General features: G+C 43.7%; 1 protein-coding gene across 4 annotated transcripts in view; it reads right to left on the bottom strand.

Annotated features, from left to right (window-relative positions):
* The window catches only part of caska (calcium/calmodulin-dependent serine protein kinase a), a 170,779-nt gene extending 150,120 nt beyond the window's left edge, over nt 1-20,659 (bottom strand). For all 4 annotated transcript variants that reach the window (XM_080753417.1, XM_080753419.1, XM_080753418.1 and 1 more), the window contains exon 1: nt 19,889-20,659. In XM_080753417.1, coding sequence (XP_080609543.1) covers nt 19,889-19,947 — 59 coding nt within the window. In that variant the 5' untranslated portion in view covers nt 19,948-20,659. The remainder of the gene's footprint in view (nt 1-19,888) is intronic.
* Between the last annotated feature and the right edge of the window lie 1,655 nt (nt 20,660-22,314).

Genomic DNA, 22,314 nt, shown 5'->3' with positions numbered 1-22,314 from the left:
TCTGTCGCTGCACTAACGACTCCTACAGCTTGGGGCGCTTGTCAGCATTGGTGTTGAACTATAAAGAGGAATAGGAATAAATAGGGACTGTTTCCCAGTGAGGCTCGTTAAATTAACACCAAGGATTTTACTGTGTATTTAAGCGACTGGTTAATGGTCTGACAAATCACAGACACTATGCCGTACATTCCTCAAGTGTTCATTTGGTTTACACGTCCCCTGTTAATTTAACTCTAGCATCGTTTTCACTTGCTTGAATTGGCAATGTTCTATAAATCTATAACTGTTCAAATAAAATGATAAAATTATAATTAATGTTAGACATAACCATAGCAGCCCTAGTAGTCAATCAGTAGTTTGGACGATGTGACTCAAGACAGCATGATGAGAAGCCAACAGTAGGCAGGCCTGGGTGATCTAAGACTGACACAGTGACTGTCAGTCCTGTAGCCTGAACAGATGTGCCATTGACAACTTTGACACAATGTTCAATACCTCCCCGATAACTCCGCTTCTCACCACCTCTTCTCAATGACTAATTTTCCCAGAGTGCACCTGGAAACCAACTCATCCTCTCCACCGCTCTCCTCTCCCTCTCTCTCTCCATCTGTCCTCCTTCGCTCTCTTCCACGCTCCCAGCTGCAAACAGCTAGAAGAGCTCTATCCGCAGATTGAAAGTGAAGACGGGCAAATATTTGAGGAGCTGTGCATGGCCCGGCGACTAGGCATTCCTTCATCATGCCGCCTGGCAGACTACACGCTGTGTAAGCACAAACACACTCATCATCACAGATGAAATGAACAAACAAGCTGCGTTAAAACAGCAGGGACCATTGCACTGGAAGAAGATGGAATGACTATTATGCCCATAGGGCAGACATGTTTATACATTTGTGTCAATTTGTAGCTAAAAATAGAAATGTATATATTTTTTAAACACACACACTCGATTATTTGATTGATCATAAAATTAGTTGATAAAATGACCACTAAGAAGATAATGGCCTTAGTGTGTGTATGTGCTCCTTTCATGCCAGGAAAGGAAGTTCACACACTGTAACTCAGCTCCCAGTAGAACAGGGGTCTTCAACAGGGGGTCCGCGACACCTAGGGGGTCTGCGGGGATACTGCAGGGGGTCCCCGAAATGGTTGAAAAAAAATATATACACTTTTTATATTTATTTGTATTTTAAAAAAGAGAAAAGAAATGTAATTTGTCTTTAAAAATAAAGAAACATGATTCTGTCTCTTTTTAATAGCTTGTATACATGATCATTGTGCAATTAACTGATTGTTAATGATAGATTGATAGTATTGACATTGGTTAACCGTTCTCAGTTAATAAGGTATGTTTATAAATGGCAGTGGTACGGCCACTCATACATGCATGTTTAAAATAAAAGCATGAATATATTAATCTATTATTTTAATAGCATATAGTATTGAAAGCACAATAACATGGTGTGTTTATACACATGAAACACAATTTAGTTCATAAATATGCAATATATGTTGTAGCTCCAACCCCACCCTATGAGGTGAGGGTGCTCCATCAGTTTGGCCTGAAAACGTTGAAGACCCCTGCGGTAGAAAATCTATTCAAAGGTTTACACAACGTTTCGACCACTGTGGGTCTTCATCGGGTCTGTTACCTTACATGAAGTAGGCGTGTTCTAAACAACAAACGAGAGCAGTCACAATCAGTGGCAGCTGTAGTAGTGATTAACCACCGTCACACCCACCAGATCCACAGGGCTGAGTAGGATAGTGCCATAAACGGTACTAAAGCCGACTGTCAGTGAAAAAGGAGTCTCCAATTAAAGAGCGGAATACAGGGTGGGGTTGTTTATATAAGGCCATCAGTATAGATCAAATGCAATACATTTAATAAAAACTGAGAAATGGACATGAAAATGAAAACTATAAGAATGCCTAGATATAACCTTTCATGCCAAACGATATATTTTTGGACACGTTTCTATGCCACACAAATTGTTTTGACCATATGCCCTCGAGTGACCTCGCTGCATCGGGCACTCACCCCCCTCCCCCCGCTGCACCGGGCACTCAACCCCCCCCCCCAACCCCATCATGGCCCAGATGGACACAGCCAGGGCAGAAATACAGTAGCCAAAAAGGTGAGCCAACAGTCATTTTCCATCCATCTATACCATACATGGGCAACTGGCGGCTCGGGGGCCACATGCAGCCCCCACCTTCGCTTAATGCAGCCCGCAGGTTAGTACTGGAATACTGTCTGATATATTATTGATTTCAGCTGTTACAATTCCTATCATGACCTGGGCTGTGTCCGAAATGCGGAACACGTTCCCTACTCCCTAACCCTAAATGAGGGATCCAGATGTAGTGTACTACAGTAGTGAACAAATCAGCGCATTTCGGACACTACCCCGTCGCCATCTGGTAGCGTCATCGCTGTCGCACAGTTAAAACACTCTAGCGCTGGCTTTTGGAGCAATAAATAATAGCCGATCTACAAGCTCTCAACAGGGGGCGAAGCGACGCGTTGTGAGCTTGTACATCAACTCCCCAATGTGGATTGGAAATAACATACCAACATGTTGCGTTGTTATTATGAGAAATAGGCCAAATATAATTATGTTTTTATTCATCACAATTCAATAAAATAATGTTAAAAAATGTATAGGCCTATATATTTTTTTAAATTGTATTCATTCATTGGTGAATCAATGAATGAATAATGTTTATGCCACATTCATTTGTCTCACATGCAGACATACACCCATGTTTGTGATAAAATAGGTTATTCTTGCTAATTTAAATAACATTATTTTATCATGATTATTATCAGCTGTGGAAGGTTGGGAAGAAAAGATCGAAAAACAAAAGCCTCCAGCGTCTATTCTCGTATATTCTCTTCATAAACAACTTTAGAGCTGTTTTCATCATTAAATGATGAAAAGCAAATTTTGTTCTCTGGTGACAATGCTGTGGACAGTTGTTTTCTTTAGCCGGTGGTTCTGCTACGAGCGGTTCTGTTGCGTTTGCTCAGCAACAGGTGGCTGCTACTCCTCCTGCCATGCAGAGACGCAGAGACGAACCTGCAGTGTGCGTGTGCGCGTGCACACCGCATGTGCGTGCTCAAAGCGCGAGACAGCGGCCGCAGCGCAGTGCATTGTGGGGCGGCAGGGCTTGAATAGCGCTTGAATAGTGACCATCGAATGCTCACTACAAATCCAAATGCATTGTGGGATACTTCAGTACACTATATTAGGGTACAAAAATGCTCACTATACATTCGGACACTAGTTCAAAATGGCGGAGCCCCCTTTTAGTACACTACAATAGAGAATAGGGTGGATTTCGGACGCAGCCCTGGTTTAATTCCGTCAGACTATATTAGTAGCTTAATGACCAGTATAGTAGTATAACTAGTATAGTAGTATTTTTTTTCATGTCCAATGTATTTGTATTTAAGTTCATAAAGTTAACATGAGTATATAACTAAATGCGTTTGAGATTAAATCAAAATGTTCCAATTAAAAAATAACAAAAAATAATTCAGGATTCCAATTCAAAAGAAGCTAAAATAGCCTATCTGCAAGCTCAAAACGCATCGCAGCGCAATGCGTTTTGAGCTTGTAGATCCGCTATTTTTGCCATTGACAAAGTAGGACGTAGCAATATGCAATGTGGCCCTCTGGAGTGAAGGTGGAAATATAGTGGCCCTCGCCATCATCAAAGTTGCCCACCCCAGATCTATACCCTTTAACAACGACAAAAGCCCAAAGGAATACAGGAAGAATGATTAACAAACGCTTTACTGGCTGACTGAATGAATGACTGAAGTGAAAGGGAACAAGTACAGTGCGATGACGTGGCACAAGGACATGAGTAGGAGTCACAAAAGAGGGCACAAGAGAGCCGACATTGTGTGGTTCATGTCTGCACAGGCACGTGCGTGCGAGCGTAGGAGTCACCATAAAGCTTGTGTTGGGAGTGTAGGGCAGAAGGTTGATTTAACACACTCATCATCACTGTATCTTCTTATCATGGTGCTGGGAATCGCAAACCCCCTAAAGCAGGGGTTCCCCTATAAATATTGTTTTCATCCGAGGCACCCCTACATTATATTCATAACTTTCACTCCCAGCACCTTATATTTATGGCATATTTTAGCGATTATTGTTAGCGAGGAAAAGTTGAGATAATGGCCATTTTGGTGTGAACTGACTGAGAATAACTTTGTCCATTTTTGTTTTGAATTCAATGGTAGATCAGGTCAAGAGCTATTTATAGGCCCGGACCGTGGCTTAGCAGTCCGGGCACCTAGGCTCTAAAGTAGCCTGACAGCGCATCGCAGGTTCGAGTCCCATTCCCCACAATCTTTTTATTGTTTGTTGCACATAGAAAACATAAATTAAGTGTTATAAAAAAAAAGACAACCCATGAACCCACTGAGCTAACAAGCTGCTTGAGCGTTGAGCAGCAATGAATGCTGCTATCAGTAAAAGTGTGTGGGCCAGACTACCGGGTCTCAGCGACAAGTCACCGACAGACGGACGGCGAAGGGGCTGACGAGCTGGAGCTTATCAACTCCACTAAACTTGACTGTTGTTGACACTGTGGGTGGAGAGAGAGGAAATGAGGGAGAGAGCGATAGAGAGAGCGAGGGAGAGATAACCTTATCTAAAATGAAAATTGTCACGCTATTCTGTGCTTTACCTAGCTCAGTTTTGAGAAATTGTCCCTTCATTATACGCTATACGCACCCATATACCCAGTATAACTTTCAAGGGGCTGCTCGGTGCGGACTGAGGGAGGGGAACAGATGAAAACCTCACTCCACACTTGGTGAGATGGGAGTTTTACCACCATGGAGAATTAACAAAAACAACCCTGGGCTGGAATAATATATTATTGCGACCGTAGGTCGCAAATTTACTATAAAAACCGCACATCTTGTCTGTGTATCTCTGTCTGTCTGTCTGAAAGTCACGCCTGACACTGTGGTTCCCCTGACACATCACTGTGACATGTGTAAAAGTCCAAATATGGGTATTCCCCAGAATCCCTTTTATGCCCATGAAGATCCCTAATGTCATCGAATATACATCACTGGTCAGATGGCCAAGACATGGCCCATATCTGTGTGGCTGGTTCAGATAGGGATCTCCATGTATGGGTATAAATGGGATTGTATGTTGTGATGTCATGGGAACCACTCTAACAGAATCCCTTTAATGCCCATATATGGAGATCCCTGATGTCATCAATATTCTGCCCATATCTAACGGGACTTCATATGAGAATGCCCATTTATGGAGGAAGACAGCCCATATCTGTGTGGCTGGTTCAGACAGGGATCTCCAAGTGTATAGGCATAACATGGATGTACCATCTGTACATGGATCTCCATATATGGGTACCAGGGGTCTCCATGTATGGCTAACTGTTCCGATATACATCACTGGCCATATAGCCACGGGCGACGTTGCATGTTGCCCTAAGGCTTCTTACTAGTAGCATGTATACATCTAATGTATATATGAATAAGGTCTAAACTCACAGGGAAGGGCTAAGAGAGACAAAATGTAATGACAACAACATAGATATAGCGAGAATAGACAAGGGGGGGGGGGGGGGGAGAGAGAGAGAGAGAGAGAGAGAGAGAGAGAGAGAGAGAGAGAGAGTTGAAGTGGTAATGGTTCATTGTTCTGTGAGGTTTACTGAGACAATGTGGTTTTCTCATCCAGCACGCCAAGTAGCCAAAGCAGGCCCTGCCTCCATTACATGGTCCCAGTGACAATGAGGCTGGAACACAGAACATGTGTCACCCATCTGTCAGACAATATGTCAACAGAGCCTTGACCACTGGATGCCTGTTGAATGGCTAGCCCTCCAAACCTGGTTTTGATCACTTCTCTCTCACGCCAAACCGATGGTCTTGGAGTGAGGTGCTAGGGACCAACCCAGGGACACACAGCTTGTGAAAGTCGTGTCATTAAATTCAAACGACTTATGTTAGGGGTGAGAAGATAGTACATCTCTCAGCCTCACATAATATAAATCCATACAATGCAGCACATATTTGACCTATACTCCATGTAGTCATGATAAATGATTCAAGCCCAGTTGTTGTAAGCCTTGATGGCGATGGGCATCGTACTTTGTGCAATGTGCAAAGTTTATCATCTGGAAAAATGTCACAAATGAACTAAGTGATTTAATGGCAAATACATTTACACCATAATGTATTCTCTGCATCGAACCCATCCTCCTGTCTAAGACGTGGGCAGCTTATCCCCACTGCCACCTTGGGACCAGCTACAATGAACTGAAACTACCAGAGGAATCCCCCCGTGAACATGGGGAGAACAGGCAAACTCCATTGATGCTGCACATTGTCAAGATGTGTGATGCCCTCAGGCTCATACACATCAAGCTCAAGGAGACAGGGTCGGAGACTCAGAAGATTACTTGGCCATTAGCTCTCAACCTTTAATGAGTGTGTGTTCGTGAATTTACCTTTGTGTGCATTTGTGTTAAACAGCATTCGACTCATTAATGGGATTCTTTCTCACAAATCTACCCCAACACGCACACACACCTCTCTATCTAATCAATAGAAGCCATTGTCTGGAAGGTGGTCCGTGCAAAGGATGATCAGTGTTTATCATCGCTTCATGAGACAAACACTTCCTCTTTCTGAAGTAGCCATTATTCCTGTTCAGATCAACAATTATGTTTACACAGTACACACCAAAACACTAATGGGGAATTGACTGCAACAAATGGCTTTCATTCATCCTGGTTCACTATCTGCCAAAGTCACAATGCATCAGACTCATCTGAATGCACACAGCTACACAAAAGACAAAAATGAAAAGAACATGTTGCATACACAGATTACACACGCAGGCATGGACATGGCCTAGCAGAGCTCCAGGCTAACTTTACATTGGCTGCACTGGTGGGCCTAACGTTTTCATTTAGATGCACCCCCAAATTACCACTGTGCATGTTGGTGACATAATAATGATACATTTTAAGAGTTTTTAAGCACCTATCGGCTGCCATGTTAAGTAGTCAGATGGGTGGGCCATGTGCATTTCTTTATCAATCAATTGTGTTTTCCAGCTTGCAAGTTATGAAAAAGAAAATAAAAATCATCAAGGTTTTAAAGAAAAAAATTATCTAACTGAACAACTTGGTTCACTTATGTATGGTGTTGTGAATTATTGTATTTGTCAAGCAACATGTCACAGGACACTTTAAGGAATAAATCAGACTTGTGCCACACTGTGTGATGAGCAACAGCAAAGTGGCCTTGCCTTGACATTACAGTTGCCACAGATTAAACAGGATGAAAATGGCAACAAAATACAATAAATAGTAATAAAAAGGACACCTTGACATTTAGAAAATGAATCACCTGCCCGATGTTTTTTGCTTGTGATTAACCGCACGCACGCACGCACACACACACACACACACACACACACACACACACACACACACACACACACACACACACACACACACACACACACACACACACACACACACACACACACACACACACACACACACACACACACACACACACACACACACACACAGAGAGAGAGAGAGAGGAGTGGAGGGATAAACAAGATACCTGCCAACTAACAGGCAATATGAACTTTAATGGGCTTATGGCTTGTTAGAGCCATGCCGTGTTTATAGGTTTGTAAAGAGATAATTGGCAGAGGTACCACAGACGACCAGGGACCTGAGGGGAACCAACACAGAACACACAGACTAGGAATCCAATGCAGGACGGGGCACACATACAAACAGACAAAGCCAGATGTAGGATTGGTTAGCACTGCTCAAAAGTACAGGTCTCCATCAGGTCATGTACTGTAGGTTATTGTGGCCTTCTGGTGGTGCTATAATAGGCCATTGTGAAAAGGGTGCAATGTCTTCTTGGGCCTTTCACAGACACTGTGCATTCATGATTTGAGGCATTTTGTATCAAAATGTGTTTGAGAAAATCAACCTACTGGTGGCGCTATAAAAGGCCAATGTGAAACGGGTGGCATTTGTTCCGCGCCCTAATGGGAATGTGCGCGCAAAATGTCACGGAAGTCACACACTGTGTTTATGATTTGAGGCATTTTGTTCAAAACGGACCAATCTTTGGAAGCCAACGTTAGCCAATTAGGATGGAATATGAAATATCGGACCGATCCATCTTGATCACATGACTATAGAGATACTGTGTATCGATTTGCATGATATTTGGACAAAATCTGTAGGAGTATAGTCAAAATAATTGTTTCGCAAACATCTTCCCCCTGGTGGCGCTATAACAGGTGCATCTGAAAAGAATCGGGACAGAGGTTCTGCTCTGGCATCCAGGGAGTGTGCACAGTTTTGCTGGGAACGGCCTAACGGTGCCGGAGATTAGCTGTTCACAGACGGACAGACACACGGACGGACAGGGTGCAAAACATAGTCATGCCTTTCAGCCTGGCGGACACAAATAATAGTTTCTAATCTCCCAAGACAGACGCATTGGCTCCCACAATTTCCAGATGCACACACCTGTGACTGGCAGGTCGCTCAAAGCGAGTGTGATTAGCAACAGAAGCATATTGGGGGATCTCCAAGATATTTCCAAGATAATTACCACTCAGCCCTTCCACACATATCCCTAGCTGGAGCAGATGACATCATTGCCTGCAATCCTCCCTGAAAGGGATGTCCACCGTGGGGAAGGGGGCATAAAAGGCCTGCTGGATGCAGAGATCTGAGTCATGTCATGTTAGGTTACAACTGCCAATACTATTTATTTATTTTTCTGTTAAGACATATACAATGTTTACATTGTCAAATTAAAAGGTTAACAAACGTGTGTGCTAAAAACAAAATATATATTTTTTTAACCTTTATGATGCATTACGGGAATGTGAAGGTTTTGGAAAAACAGTCATGAATTAAATAAATCCACTTTAGCAAACTATGTGTGAGCCCTGGCAGGCTGGTCGCCAGTGATAATGACACCAACTACTGTGAGAGGCCTGGGGGCAAAGTGTGGTCATTAATTATGTGCAAACGCGTACGCAAGAATGTGCATGTTTAAGTGCATGACACATGTACCCCGGAGTGACTTCCAAACTGGCAGCCTCTACATGGGGCAAACTGGTGATAGTTGACAACTAGAAACAGTGCTCTTCCGAGGGGGGCCCCATTAGAGGCGGCTGTGATACTAGTCGGAGGTCGAGGCGGAGAGGTTGGAGGCGCGGCCTCCGGGAATCATCAATCGGCATCCAGGTAGTGTGTGTGTACAGTTTGGCTGCGACCGTCCAACGGCGCAGGAGATTAGCTGGTAACAAACGAATGGGACAGACGCACACGGACGGACAGACCGGGGTGAAAACATACTCTCCAGGCGGAGACAGACAGTTTCCAGTCATATGCACTTGCAAGCGTGGTGCTTACAGTATGAGCATGTGCACACATACCCTGGACAATTAGGATAATCTGCTATCTGTATCTGATTCTGAACACCATCCAACAGCCCTGGCAAAATTCCAATTAATATAGTGTCAACACAACAATAAAGACAAAAACGATTGAACATGTATCCAACAGCCGGAGGCCAAATGCCTTGCAAATAGTGTCTCCTGTTCCTCAATCATCTCCAGGCTTGACTAATAGATTAACCAGTATTTGGTTCCATCCACTTCATTATATCCACTTAAACACCTTTAATGTCCCACAAAACTGGAAGGTCATTCTGTTACAAAGCTCCATCTGATTGGAATGACCTTCCTGTCTCTTAGATCCATCCATTACATCCTTCTGTCGCTTCAAGACTTCAATATATTCACATCTTGATAGAACTTGTAGATGCTTCTAAACTGACTGTACTTGTAGGGATATATACACTGATGTATTTGTACTTTCTGCTGTTCAACGGCTAATGGTGTGGTGATGGTTGGTAGCACACGGTCTGTATGAATGTATCTGTGCATTGTCTATCTACAGTATGTCTGACAGTCTGTTGTTCATGTTTTTTACGGGACCCCCTTGAAAATGAGATGCTGCATCTCAAGGGGCAATCCCTTCGATAAGTCTGACCACAACACCAGTTCCCAAACACTTATGCTGCATTCACACCGGCAGATATAAATACAGTATATAAAGATACAAAAGCTACACAGCATATTTGTAGCTTTGTAGCTGAAGTTGAAACCAACAAGTAGCATGCAGACTCTTCTCCCTCCTGGCTTCCTAAGCTGTGGAATGACCTCCCCCTCAGTTAGGACTGCAGACTAAACTCATTCACGACCACAGTCTGAAAACTCACCTCTTCAGACTACCTCTCCCCCTACTAGGATTCATTGTATCACTTCTTGTTGGTCATTTTCTGATAATGTTATTTAAATTTTATACAAATGGTATGCTACTTGTTGACACATTATGTATGTTACTTATATAGACATATACTGTATTGTTTTTTGTTCCATTAATGCAAAGTATGTATTCATTTAGTAGATTTTTCTTTATGGATGCCACTTACTCTGATGTCATCATTCTGTCATTCTGGAGAAGAGCATCTACTAAATGCTTGAATTGTAAATTGAAAATACGAAACATACACACACCAAATGCAAGGTATGGCACAAAGAAAACATGAAATCGTGATGAGGCTTTTTGACATCTGCAAGCCATCTTTGATGTGGGAGGGATCACGGATCCAGTGTCTAGCTCTGCCCTTTCCTTGTCTCCTTTCTTTCCTGGCAACTAAACAAACAGTTCTTACTGTGGGACCATATGCTTGTTTTAGACCCATTGCCTCCCCCAAAGCCAGCACCAAGACACTTGGGTGTCAGGTCGCGACACAAAAGAGCTAACCAACCGACACAAGTCAGTACCAACTGATGTTTTATTATTCTTTGCAGGCAGAAGTAGATCATCCCTGGGATTCTACTGAACTACACGACACTCAAAAAGCACTTTTCTAGATTATTTCCCCAATTAGAAAGTGTGTTTTGCACTTTTATCTCTATGTGTGTGTGTGTGTGTGTGTGTGTGTGTGTGTGTGTGTGTGTGTGTGTGTGTGTGTGTGTGTGTGTGTGTGGTTTTTTGGGTAGGCCCCAGCCGTAACCCAGGTGACAGTGTGTGCTTTGGCAGGCAGGGCGGAAATGACTTTAGATTGAAAAGGCCCCAATAGAGAGAAAGTACAGTAAGACCGGGAAAATAAACAGAGAAAGGGAGGACGGAAGGAGAAGTGTATTCCTAAAATACCAACAGGCTGCGTCAGCAGCTCGTGGTTTGATCTCTGACTCAGAAATGCCAAAAACCACTACAGTCGCTAAAAAGAACACAGTGATTTTGGTCAGCAATAATATCATATTTATCCATGCGGGGCTAGGCAACGGAGGATACACACGTATGTGTTATGAGCACTGTAATATACAGTACATTACATTCTGTTGAAAATTGGGGGAGATTTTGACCAGACTAAAAAAGAAAAACATGCAGTCATATCAGTGGATAGGATACCTTTCTGAGTGTGTGCACAAGCATGCATGCGCTCATGTGTGCAAGAGTGAGCATGTGTCCACCTGTATCTCCCACAGTGCACAGAGCTGAATGGTGTGTGTGTGTGTGTGTGTGTGTGTGTGTGTGTGTGTGTGTGTGTGTGTGTGTGTGTGTGTGTGTGTGTGTGTGTGTCTGTGTGTGTGTGTGTGTGTGTGTGTGTGTGTGTCTGTGTGTGTCTGTGTGTGTGTGTGTGTACTACTGTGCTTCAGTTCTAATCATCACGCACAGGAAGAGTATGAAACAATCAGGAATATATAGACTAGGGGTTCAATAGTTAATCGAACTAAGCGATTATAATGATAATCGATATCAGAGATCAGGGAACGGATCAGGGAGCCATCTACAAGCAATCATCAGATCAGAGCACCATCTACCTGTTTCACTACGTTTTCCAAATTGCTTCTGTTGATCTATGATGGCTCGGATCCAGGAACTAAGATACTTAAGATACTTTTTTCCCCCACCTTTTCTTTTTTTGCGATTCTGAATTCTGATCATGCCGGAGAGGCAATCAAACAGCATGTGCTGTTATCTGTGACGAAGCTCTGCGGTGTGCAGTGATCTGGAACAAGCAGTTATTGGACAGTTAGCTGCAACAGCTGGCCTCCTGAGGTCAATTTGAAAACAGTAAAAAAGTGCTTAAGGAGCGTACCACATATAGAATCTGATGAGCCTGACAGCAAGTCTTGGTTCCATTCCCGAACCCAGCGGACCTTTGCTGCGTGTCACTCCCCGACTCTCACCCATTTCCTCTCAATCCCCACTTGAAATCAAAATATAAACTCCCAAGCCAGTCTAGCCTCTCTTGAACAAAAACAAACGATATATATATATACAGTATATACTGTATAACCCTGCTCTGAGTATCTGACATCACTGTGATGTCACCTCACCTGTGATGTCACAGTGATGTGTCAGGGGAACCAGTGTCAGGCGTTACCCATACGGACAGATACGGACAAGCTGTGACGGTTTGGATAGTGAACTGGTACCTACGGTTGTAACCAGGGCTGGAATTTCATCATTTTAGGGGCAAGGCCACTTGGCCTTTGGTGATGTCCGTTTTTTGAGGGCACAAAGGCCAAATGCCATGGCAGGAAGGCCATCAAATAAAACAAGATTTTAGTCCATTGAAATAATTTGTTGAATTTAAGGGTTAGGGATGATAATATAATCTGCAGTGAAATAGATAAATGATGGTATTTACAATCTGGTCCATGCTCAGCCCTGCACCAATCAAAGTCACTGGATTGGTTTAAAGATGGGGACTCTGGGAGTTCATATTTCAGAATCTCCACAAAAGACTATGTTGTCTACATGACAAGAAAGAGACACCGGTGTATACTGTCTACATATTGACAAGAAAGAGACAGAGGAGAAAGCGGTAGAGTCAGCAGGGGCACTAAGGCCACTGTGGCCTCAGGTCATGTCATTGGTTTGATGGGCAAAAGGCCAAACTGAGGGGCAACAGCTGCCATGGCCTTCATGGCCTCCATGAAATTCCTGCCCTGGTTGCAACAATGGTAGGTATAGGCCAAATGCCACGTACACTTGTGGGATCTCTGAAGAGGGGCGACTAAAACAGAAATCAACCAAACCAGGTAAGAAGATTTATGATAAAGGTAAGAAGATTTCACAAAAACAACAACGATCACACACTGACAGTCGACAAACAATAAAAATCCATATGTTGCCCAGCCCCATCATAACGCATCATGTACAACATCCTTGTTGTTGAAATGGTATACAGGTGCATGCTGGAGCTGAATACACCCACCCTTCCAGAGTTGCTGATGTCGAAACGTGCTCCAGAGGGGCTTTGACTACTACATGTTCAGCATGGTACTGTATGCATCTTTTTCCCTTTTCCTTGTCGCTTCACACAGAGAACTGCTGGGGTCTTTTCTCTTCTCCAGGTTGTTCTCTACAGCTTGATGAGGATGGATAAATATTTCAACGGCTGAGAGTGAGAACACTGTGCTGTATCACGTATGTGTAATTGTGCGTACTGAAACTAGCCTTTCAGCCGACCCTCCCCTCCGCACTGTATCCCAACCGAGAAAATAAGCTCCCACAATGCAAAGTGTGCATATAATAGACATGCAGTGTTGGCAAAAGCCCAGAGGACTACACCACGTGTGTATTCACCTGAGAGCAAGAACCCCATTCAGTCATAACTGCTATGACAGCGTTGGTGTACTGGCAAAGAAATGTAAAATATTTTCTGTGCTTAAAAAAAGAAAATGAAAAAAGGACATTACTCAAACACCAGGGTCCAATTTCTTTCTTTTTTTAAAAGGGAGATCAGACAACCAACATGGCCATCTCTAGCAGTTCTCCAAGCCCGCAGGCATCAAAAACAGTCACAGTGGAGGGGAGAGCCGCACCGCCGAAACACAAAGGCACAGCATATGTACTGTATTCCAATGGATTCAACAGGGTGGAAGTGGATTCTCCATTATGATGGGACACCACACAGTGCACACAGGACGATTCTGAGCTGCTATTTCAAAGACAATCCTAGTTCTTGACAGCGTAAATAGAGCAGGCTTTAACCTACTGACCCACAGCCCATAGGCCTAGCGGTACCGTGGCCTGGGTAGGCAGTTAGCATTGCCCGGCCAATTCATCAACGCTCAGCGATGCTGACCGCAGCTCAAGCCAGGCGGTAGCTAAAAGTAGCTAGCCGCTCTCCATCTTTCACCATCCATTGCCCCGGGCTAACTCTCTGAGAGCAGGGCTCTTGTGCTGGTGTTTCCTGCTAATGTAGGTCAGTGTTTCACACGCTGCGTCAAGGGCGGAGGACGGACAGGCGTGCGCATGCATTAAGACACACACACACACACACACACACACACACTCTACTGACCCCGTTATATAGGCTATCACCTATCATATCAACACAAACATAAAAGAATCATGAAAACACAATTATACAAGCTGGAAGGGGTTTCCTCTGTGCTGCTTAGCGAAGGGAAATACTATCATTATCCCAGAAGAGAGGTGGAGGATGATAGGAAGGAGCATGCAAGCGCACACACACACACACACACACACACACACACACACACACACACACACACACACACACACACACACACACACACACACACACACACACACACACACACACACACACACACACACACACACACACACACACACACACACACACACACACACACACACACACACACCACAGTACATTGAGAGAACCTCAACCTTGCTGCATTATCATAATTTCTCACATAATGACCTGAAACAGGTTTTTTTGGGAAAGGCCATTCCCAATGAAATACAGGCTTGTGTTGCTTTACACCATGCTTTGAAAGAGGACCACACACATTCACAATCTGAGGCCATGCCTGAGGCTTACGCAACCCTGGAACCTCCTGCAAAGGGACACACTAGTGCACAGACTAACACATACACACAACTCCTTGGTCCCACAGTTTTAATGACATTCAGGCTTTGTCCAACACCCCCCTAAGTCTCAGAGACTAGGCCTCGAGGTATGCAAATGAAGAGTAATTAATTTCATTCACGGTGGAGCGGAGCAGCCTTACGTGACTCAATGTGTGTGCAGTAAATATCCATTGTTAAATCCACAGTCAGGACGGGAAGTGGAAGGCCATTGATTCATTCAGTTCAGGAGAATATTAAGTCCTGTTTAGGTTTCTATTAACCACTTATAACCTGCCGTTGAATTGTGGGCATGTCATTATGGGCAAACATTTTAAAAAACTGAAATAGCAGATAAGAAAGCTTGCAATGCCATGCGAGTAGGGCTGGGTGCAATAACCGCATTACCGCCGTACCGCGGTTGTGTAATGCATACTGTGTGACGATTTCATAAACGCGATTATAATATATATTTTTAAATGTATTTAAAATGTATACATTTTTTACATTCAAAACAACTTTTTGGGGAGATACCGCGATACCTTTAATACCAGTGTTTCTCAATGTGGATTTCAGGGACTCTAGGTTCTTTTATGGGGGTCTAAATGGACCCTTACAAGTCTAACTTTGACAGTGTACTACAAATGGACCCTAACGGGTCTATTTGGTTCCATTTGTACAAACGTTGGTTTCCCTATACTCTGCATCCTAAAATAAATATTGTCACTTTGGCTACAGTGTCTTTGTATTTTAAAAGACTATTATTGAGATACCGCCATACCATCGGTTAACAGTGACTAATTACCGCAATAACTAAAAATCCATTACCGCCCAGCCCTACATGTGAGCTTGTAAGTCTGCTATTTTTGAACAAGACAGAAGGCGGAGGCAGATGCTACAACACAAGTCAGGCTCAAGACTGCTCACATTGTTACTGAAATATCAATATTGTAGACGTTCACCAGGGCTCAATGTAATGCAATAACCGTTGGAATCATATAACCTCTAACCTGGACTAAATAATAGAGTACTAATGAGAAACTTGTGATTGCTTGTGTGTGCTTGTGGCCAACTGCATTATCATTGGCAGAGCTGCTGTTATCAGTTAGGCAGCAGCGCATATTTGTGAAGAGCTCAGAAAGCAAACCAGAGCTAAATCTGAGCATGCTGCTGCGGTTAGTCACGGTTCACACTGTGAGAAACACACACACAAATCCATGATTGTTGTGCTGACAAACTATGTAAAGGCTAGCCTGTAGGCAGTGTGAATCTCCTAATGTGTGAGTAATGGACTGGTTCCATCTACAGCACCCCTGACCTCCCATGCTCCCTTCTCTTCAGCCCCCCCCCCCCCGCCCCGCCGCCCCATCTCCTTCTTTTATACTCTGTTCTTCTATTCATGATTGACTTCTACCTTTCTTGCCATTCTCTTAGTTAGTTTCCCCCTATTCTTCTTCCAGTTCAGCGAGACAGCAGACAGGATCAGTCTGACAGCTACAGTCAGACAGGCGGGCGGGCGCATGGCACACAGTGCACACACAAGGCCGACAGAAAAACAGACAGGATTTGTGTCCGAGGTCAGTGTTCTTAAAACAAGAGCTTAGGCTTAAATACCACAAATTCACACACAATCTACACAGACACCCATACACACAATGACTGAGTGCGCACAGTTCATGAAGTCCATATAGCTGTTACCTAAATAAATCCTGCATACACTCAATCGCATACAAACTGGGGCATTAAAGATCTTACATCAAACACTGCTTTTCAAGCACAGTTTAGGATGACCTAAATGTAATACAGGCCTTGATCTACAATACTAGTACAACTACCTGGGTCTATCCTGACGCACACAGACACACACACACACACACACACACACACACACACACACACACACACACACACACACACACACACACACACACACACACACACACACACACACACACACACACACACACACACACAGCATTTAAGTAATACATTCTCTGAATGTTGTCATCATTCGTTGGGTTTCCCTCTGGTTAATCCCTCCTCTAGGATCAAATACTACAACACAACTGTCTTCAAGGAAACTGTGGCAGCAGCAACATACAGAGAGCAGCAGCAGGTCAGCTGAGAAAAGACTGCCATCCCTCTCTGCTCCAAAACCCGAAATCACAGCTGATCTGTCAAAAACAATGAGCAGCACTCAGAGTCAGGATACTAGAAGAGAGTGTGAGTGTGTGTGTGTGTGTGTGTGTGTGTGTGTGTGTGTGTGTGTGTGTGTGTGTGTGTGTCCTCAGACGACATCGTTAAGTATTTGACTTTACTCTGATCTTCTTGTCCATAATGCCATGCCTGCAGTCACACCTGCCTATGACCTGTCCTATGAAGGTCTGCGGTCATCAAACGTAATTCATTACATGAGGAGGATGGGGGGACATTAACTCTGCATGGCTATCATTTCACCAGTGTGCTTCATATCGGAGCAGTGAAGAAGCCACGTCAATAGACAGTGGGAGAGTGGTATTTCTGTGACAAAAGCCTTTATGTGTGTGGGTTGGGTTATGTGCACAGTCTGCACACACATGCATGTATCTGTCACTGTGTGCAATAAAGAGAGCACTCCATTTTCAGGCTTGCCTAAACATGTACAATGCAGGCCCCCGTTCCCCTGTCAAACAGTCAACCGTCTCCGGGCTCTGCGGCAGCCCCTTAACCAGTCGCGTCAGCTCTGTCTGACTGTGTGTGACCTGCGTGCAGGGGCGTCACAAGGGGTAGGAAAGTGGGACTGAGTCACCAGGGCCCAAGGTGGAGGGGCCCTAGTAACTTTAGCTATTGAAAAATAGCAGATATACAAGCTCACAGCGCGGCACCAAGTGCCGCGCTGCGAGCTTGTAGATCTGCTATTTTTGAAAAGTCGTGAAAATGTGCGCAAATCTTTGAATATATGTATTTTTTAAGTGAACATTTGTAACTCAAATTTTGCTTCTGGGGGGTCCCTGGAACTAAATATTTTGAGATGGGGGGGTCCTTCATATAAAAAAAGTTTGAGCATCACTGACATGGAAACATAGGTTTCTTGGCACACATTTTCACGATTTTTCAAAAATAGCAGATCTACAAGCTTGCAGCGCGGCACTTGTATATCTGGTATTTTTCAATAGTTAACATTCATGGGGGGCCCGCAGTGAATCCTTGTACTCAGGGCCCAGAATTTGGTGTGACGCCCCTGCCTGCGTGAGTCTGTCAGGCCTGCCAAGAGCTTTGAGTTTGTAGTACAACCGATGAAGCGCTTCACTCCAGTAGTTAGATGATGTTCCATGGCTTTCCCGAACCTGAATTGGCCTCCTCCTCAAACCATGTAGTACACACAGTCACTGTCTTCCTCAGCTCAAGATCAAATTATAGTGTTATTATACCTACCTGACGACAGGTGAATATGAATTTATTGCCAGGCCCTGACTTTTTGCACCTATGTGTTGTTGTTTTTTTTGTTCCTCCGTCTCTCGTTAGGCAGTGTCATATCGTGTTTGTTTATCTGACAGGGTTACTCCAGAAATGGAATAGGAGTACATTCAATTGGTTTGTAAAAACCTTTCTGGATGCTCAATCTAGTAGGCTGGTGCTATGTTTGCTGAGAACATTCTAATGCACTGGTAGGTCATCTAACTACTAACTGCCATTCCACATGCAGCATGGGGAAGTTGATGTGCATGTGTACTCCTGTGAAATGTGCCAGAGGTGGTAATCACGTTGTAATAACATTCCATTTCCCACTAACGGTTTATAATTAGTAATGTAGGCCCATGAGGAATGATGTTAATCTTGTTCCTTCCAGGTGAAATAAGGACACAGACATGGTTCATTAAAAAGCCACGAGTCTGAGGCAGCGATACACAAAACAATACCATCCCAACGTTAAAGCAATTCATTGCCAGTGTTATTATTGCAAAAGAGAGGTTCCAGGAGACTGAATACTATGTCATTGCACCACAAATATGTCAACAGTCAACCCGTTGGACAGACAATATTTTTAACAAGTGGTTAATATGAGACTAGAGTTGCTAACACAATGACCATAATGTGGATCAACATGACTCATGGTCTGTGCTAGACTAGTAGCCTAATCTCTACATCAAATCAAATCTGCTGCCAATTGGCAGCAGATGAAAGCACAAAACATACTAGTGGACTGTGGAAGTAGCAAGTCCAGCCCATTAGTATTATTGTGAGTTAACCGAAATGTGGGTTAGCTAGCTCAGTCAGCTGACTCACTCAGGTTCAGACATGAAAACGAAACAGTTGTCATTGTCATGTCCATGGTACAGTAGCCTAAAGTGTGTGTGTATTCAAATTGAGAGCCCGACTCCGTGAGACAGCGTGAGAATACCATAGAGCAGTGGTTCTCAACTAGTGGTCCGGGGACCACCAGTGGTCCTTGAGGGGGGGTTCCAGGTGGTCCCCAGCTAAATGATGGAGAGTTTATAACCAAATGGACCCTTATAGTTCTTTAACTCCCGAGAGTGTAAAATGAAACCATGTGGACCCATTTGGGTTACATTGTACGCCCTCAAGAGTTACATTATTGTTGAACATCTGCATTACTTCATTTACAAGAAGTCTACACAATTAGAGAATGTAGAAGAACGGTTATTTTTGATTGATCTGTTATCAGTCCTATGGTAATGGCACCACATCAATACAGCATGGAATTGTGGACAAAATCTTATCCAGCGACAACAAAATATTCTACGTTTCTGGGTCGACAGGCTAAAATCTCATCAAATGGTGGTCTGTGGCTCAAATGCCGAATAAATAAAGGTCCTTGATATGAAAAGGGATCAAAACCAGTGCCATAGATAGAGATTGCAAAGCTACAACAACACAGTGGAATAAACCGCAACCTGATACTTACTTCCCAATGACCTCGCAGAGCTCGTATACATCTTCAAAGAGAATGTCGTCGTCCGCCATGGTCCAACCCCGGCTGGGGAAATTATCCCCAAATATGCGTCCCAAACCGTATGTTTAAAAAGGAAGACAAAGGCCACAACCAGCTGACGTTTGACAGAAATAACCGGCGCACGCAGCACTTATGCTATAAAATAACCCCCAGTCACTAAAAAAAATCCAATAGCTGCCTCTTCCCTTCGGTTTTCCCCAAACGCTGCGTCGCTGTGGGCGAATCGGCAGGCAGCGGAGCTTCAACGAGGAGCGTTTTTTGAATAATCCGTCTGGCAGTCAGTCCCCGGTTCGGCCCCACCTTTCCCGAGCTTCCCGGTTTAATAATCCAAGCAAAGCCAACCGTACGATTGTCAAAGAAACATAGTAAACAACTCCACTCGCAGGTCTATCCGCAGCACCTGTCTGTCAAAATCCCCGACACGCTAGAATGCTGCGTGTGCGCACCGTTGATAAAGAAATGCAAAACGAACCAAGTGGATAATATGTTTGGCTTGGTTTGATTACAGCACAAACCCAGGTGGGCACAAGGATCCCTTCACATCCCGAAAAACTGCAACGGCATAATGTTGCTTTCGTTTCGTTATTTCAGAAATGCACGCAGTCCTGGTTCTGGTGCGATCGACAAGCAGATTACATTTACAGAATGTAGAATTTCATCCAGAACTCTTCCCAATCGCTGCTTTATTTATTTTTTCTCTCCTTCCCAGTCGCCTCTACGCTCTCTCCCGTTCCCAGAGCTTCCAGAAAGCCTAGCTCCTCCTACACAGGGCTATGAAACTGATCCGCTGTCGTCCATTTTGGCTCCCGGCAGGGGATCCCTGGGATCTTTGAAACTCATAGGCGTTTGAGCCAAGATGAGGGCGCAGCGGCACCATGAAGCTCTTCAAAAAGAACAGTTTCCTGGCTCACTTTTAATGAGCCCCAGACGTTCTCGTGAAGTGAACCAATCCAGAGCCTACTAACGAAATACAGCCACGCACAAACACAGGCAAACTTTGATGTTAGCTTGCATTTAACATTCTTTTTCAGTGTCACATACAATATTTAGTAGGTCCTACTTGCTATGCATCTCATGTCTATTATTATTATAAACATGCGATGCGTATAAGGCAATAAAGGCATTATAATCTGCTTATAACACAGTAGCCTATAACTATTATTACGAAGGGTTAGGGTCATTGGGTGCTTTAAGTAGGCTAAAATATTACATAGGGTAGGCAGCAGGCCAAACTTCTTTGGCGTTATAATAATGCTATTATTCGACTTTACTTAAAGCACCCAATGACCGCATAATCACACTATAATGCATTATAACATTTAACATTATATAATAAATGTTATAGGCCTATAAAAGAAAAAATGTGTGTGTGTGTGTGTGTGTGTGTGTGTGTGTGTGTGTGTGTGTGTGTGTGTGTGTGTGTGTGTGTGTGTGTGTGTGTGTGGAGATCCATGCATGTACTATATAGTACATCCCTTTTAAGCCCATACATGGAGATTCCTGTCTGAGCCAGCCACACAGATATGGGCTGTCTTCCTCCATATATGGGCATTCCCAAATAGTCCTGTTAGATATGGGCTTAATATTGATGACATCAGGGTTCTCCATATATGGTCATAAAAGGGATTCTGTTAGAGTGGTTCCCATGACATCAAAACGTACAATATATTTTATGCTCATACATGGAGATCCCTATCTGAACCAGCCACACAGATATGGGGCATGTCTTGGCCATCTGGCCAGTGATATATATATCGATGACATCAGGGATCTTCATATATGGGCATAAAAGGGATTCTGGGGAATACCCATATATGGACTTTTACATAGGTGATGTCACCTGTGATATCACCTGTTATGTCACAGTTATGTGTCAAGGGAACCAACCCATAGACTGTAAAAATGTGTACACACACGACTTCACTGAGACAAGCTGTGACATTTCTCATGGTAAACTGCGACCCTCGGTCGCAGTTTAGTATGTGAACCGTCACAGCTTGATATGCTGTGAGTGACTAAACTAGTAAGACGCCTCAGGGCGTCATGCGACCTCGCCCTCAAGGGTGCCATCTGGCCACTGCAGTGATCGGACCAGTTACCCATATATGATAGTCAACAATGTTATGTCAAAACATGCCCATATATGTGACCTTCGGTTGCAATAATATACACACACATACATGCATGTGCGCACATGTTTTTCAGTTCATTTTAATATCAGTCAGTTTACAAACTGGGTGGTGGTTGGTGGATTAGTGAATTTCAGGAAAAGCTGACAGTAAGGATTTTGGGAGCTTGTAGATCTGCTATTTTCAAATAATTTTCGCTCAAGGATAGGGACACTAAGGTTAATTCATGTGATTAACCTCATGATCCTT

Source organism: Nannobrachium achirus (assembly GCF_963921795.1).
Source record: "Nannobrachium achirus genome assembly, chromosome: 22".
Lineage (NCBI taxonomy): Eukaryota > Metazoa > Chordata > Actinopteri > Myctophiformes > Myctophidae > Nannobrachium > Nannobrachium achirus.
The sequence above is the reverse complement of the archived record's forward strand: the minus strand, read 5'-3'. Positions and strand labels throughout refer to the sequence as shown.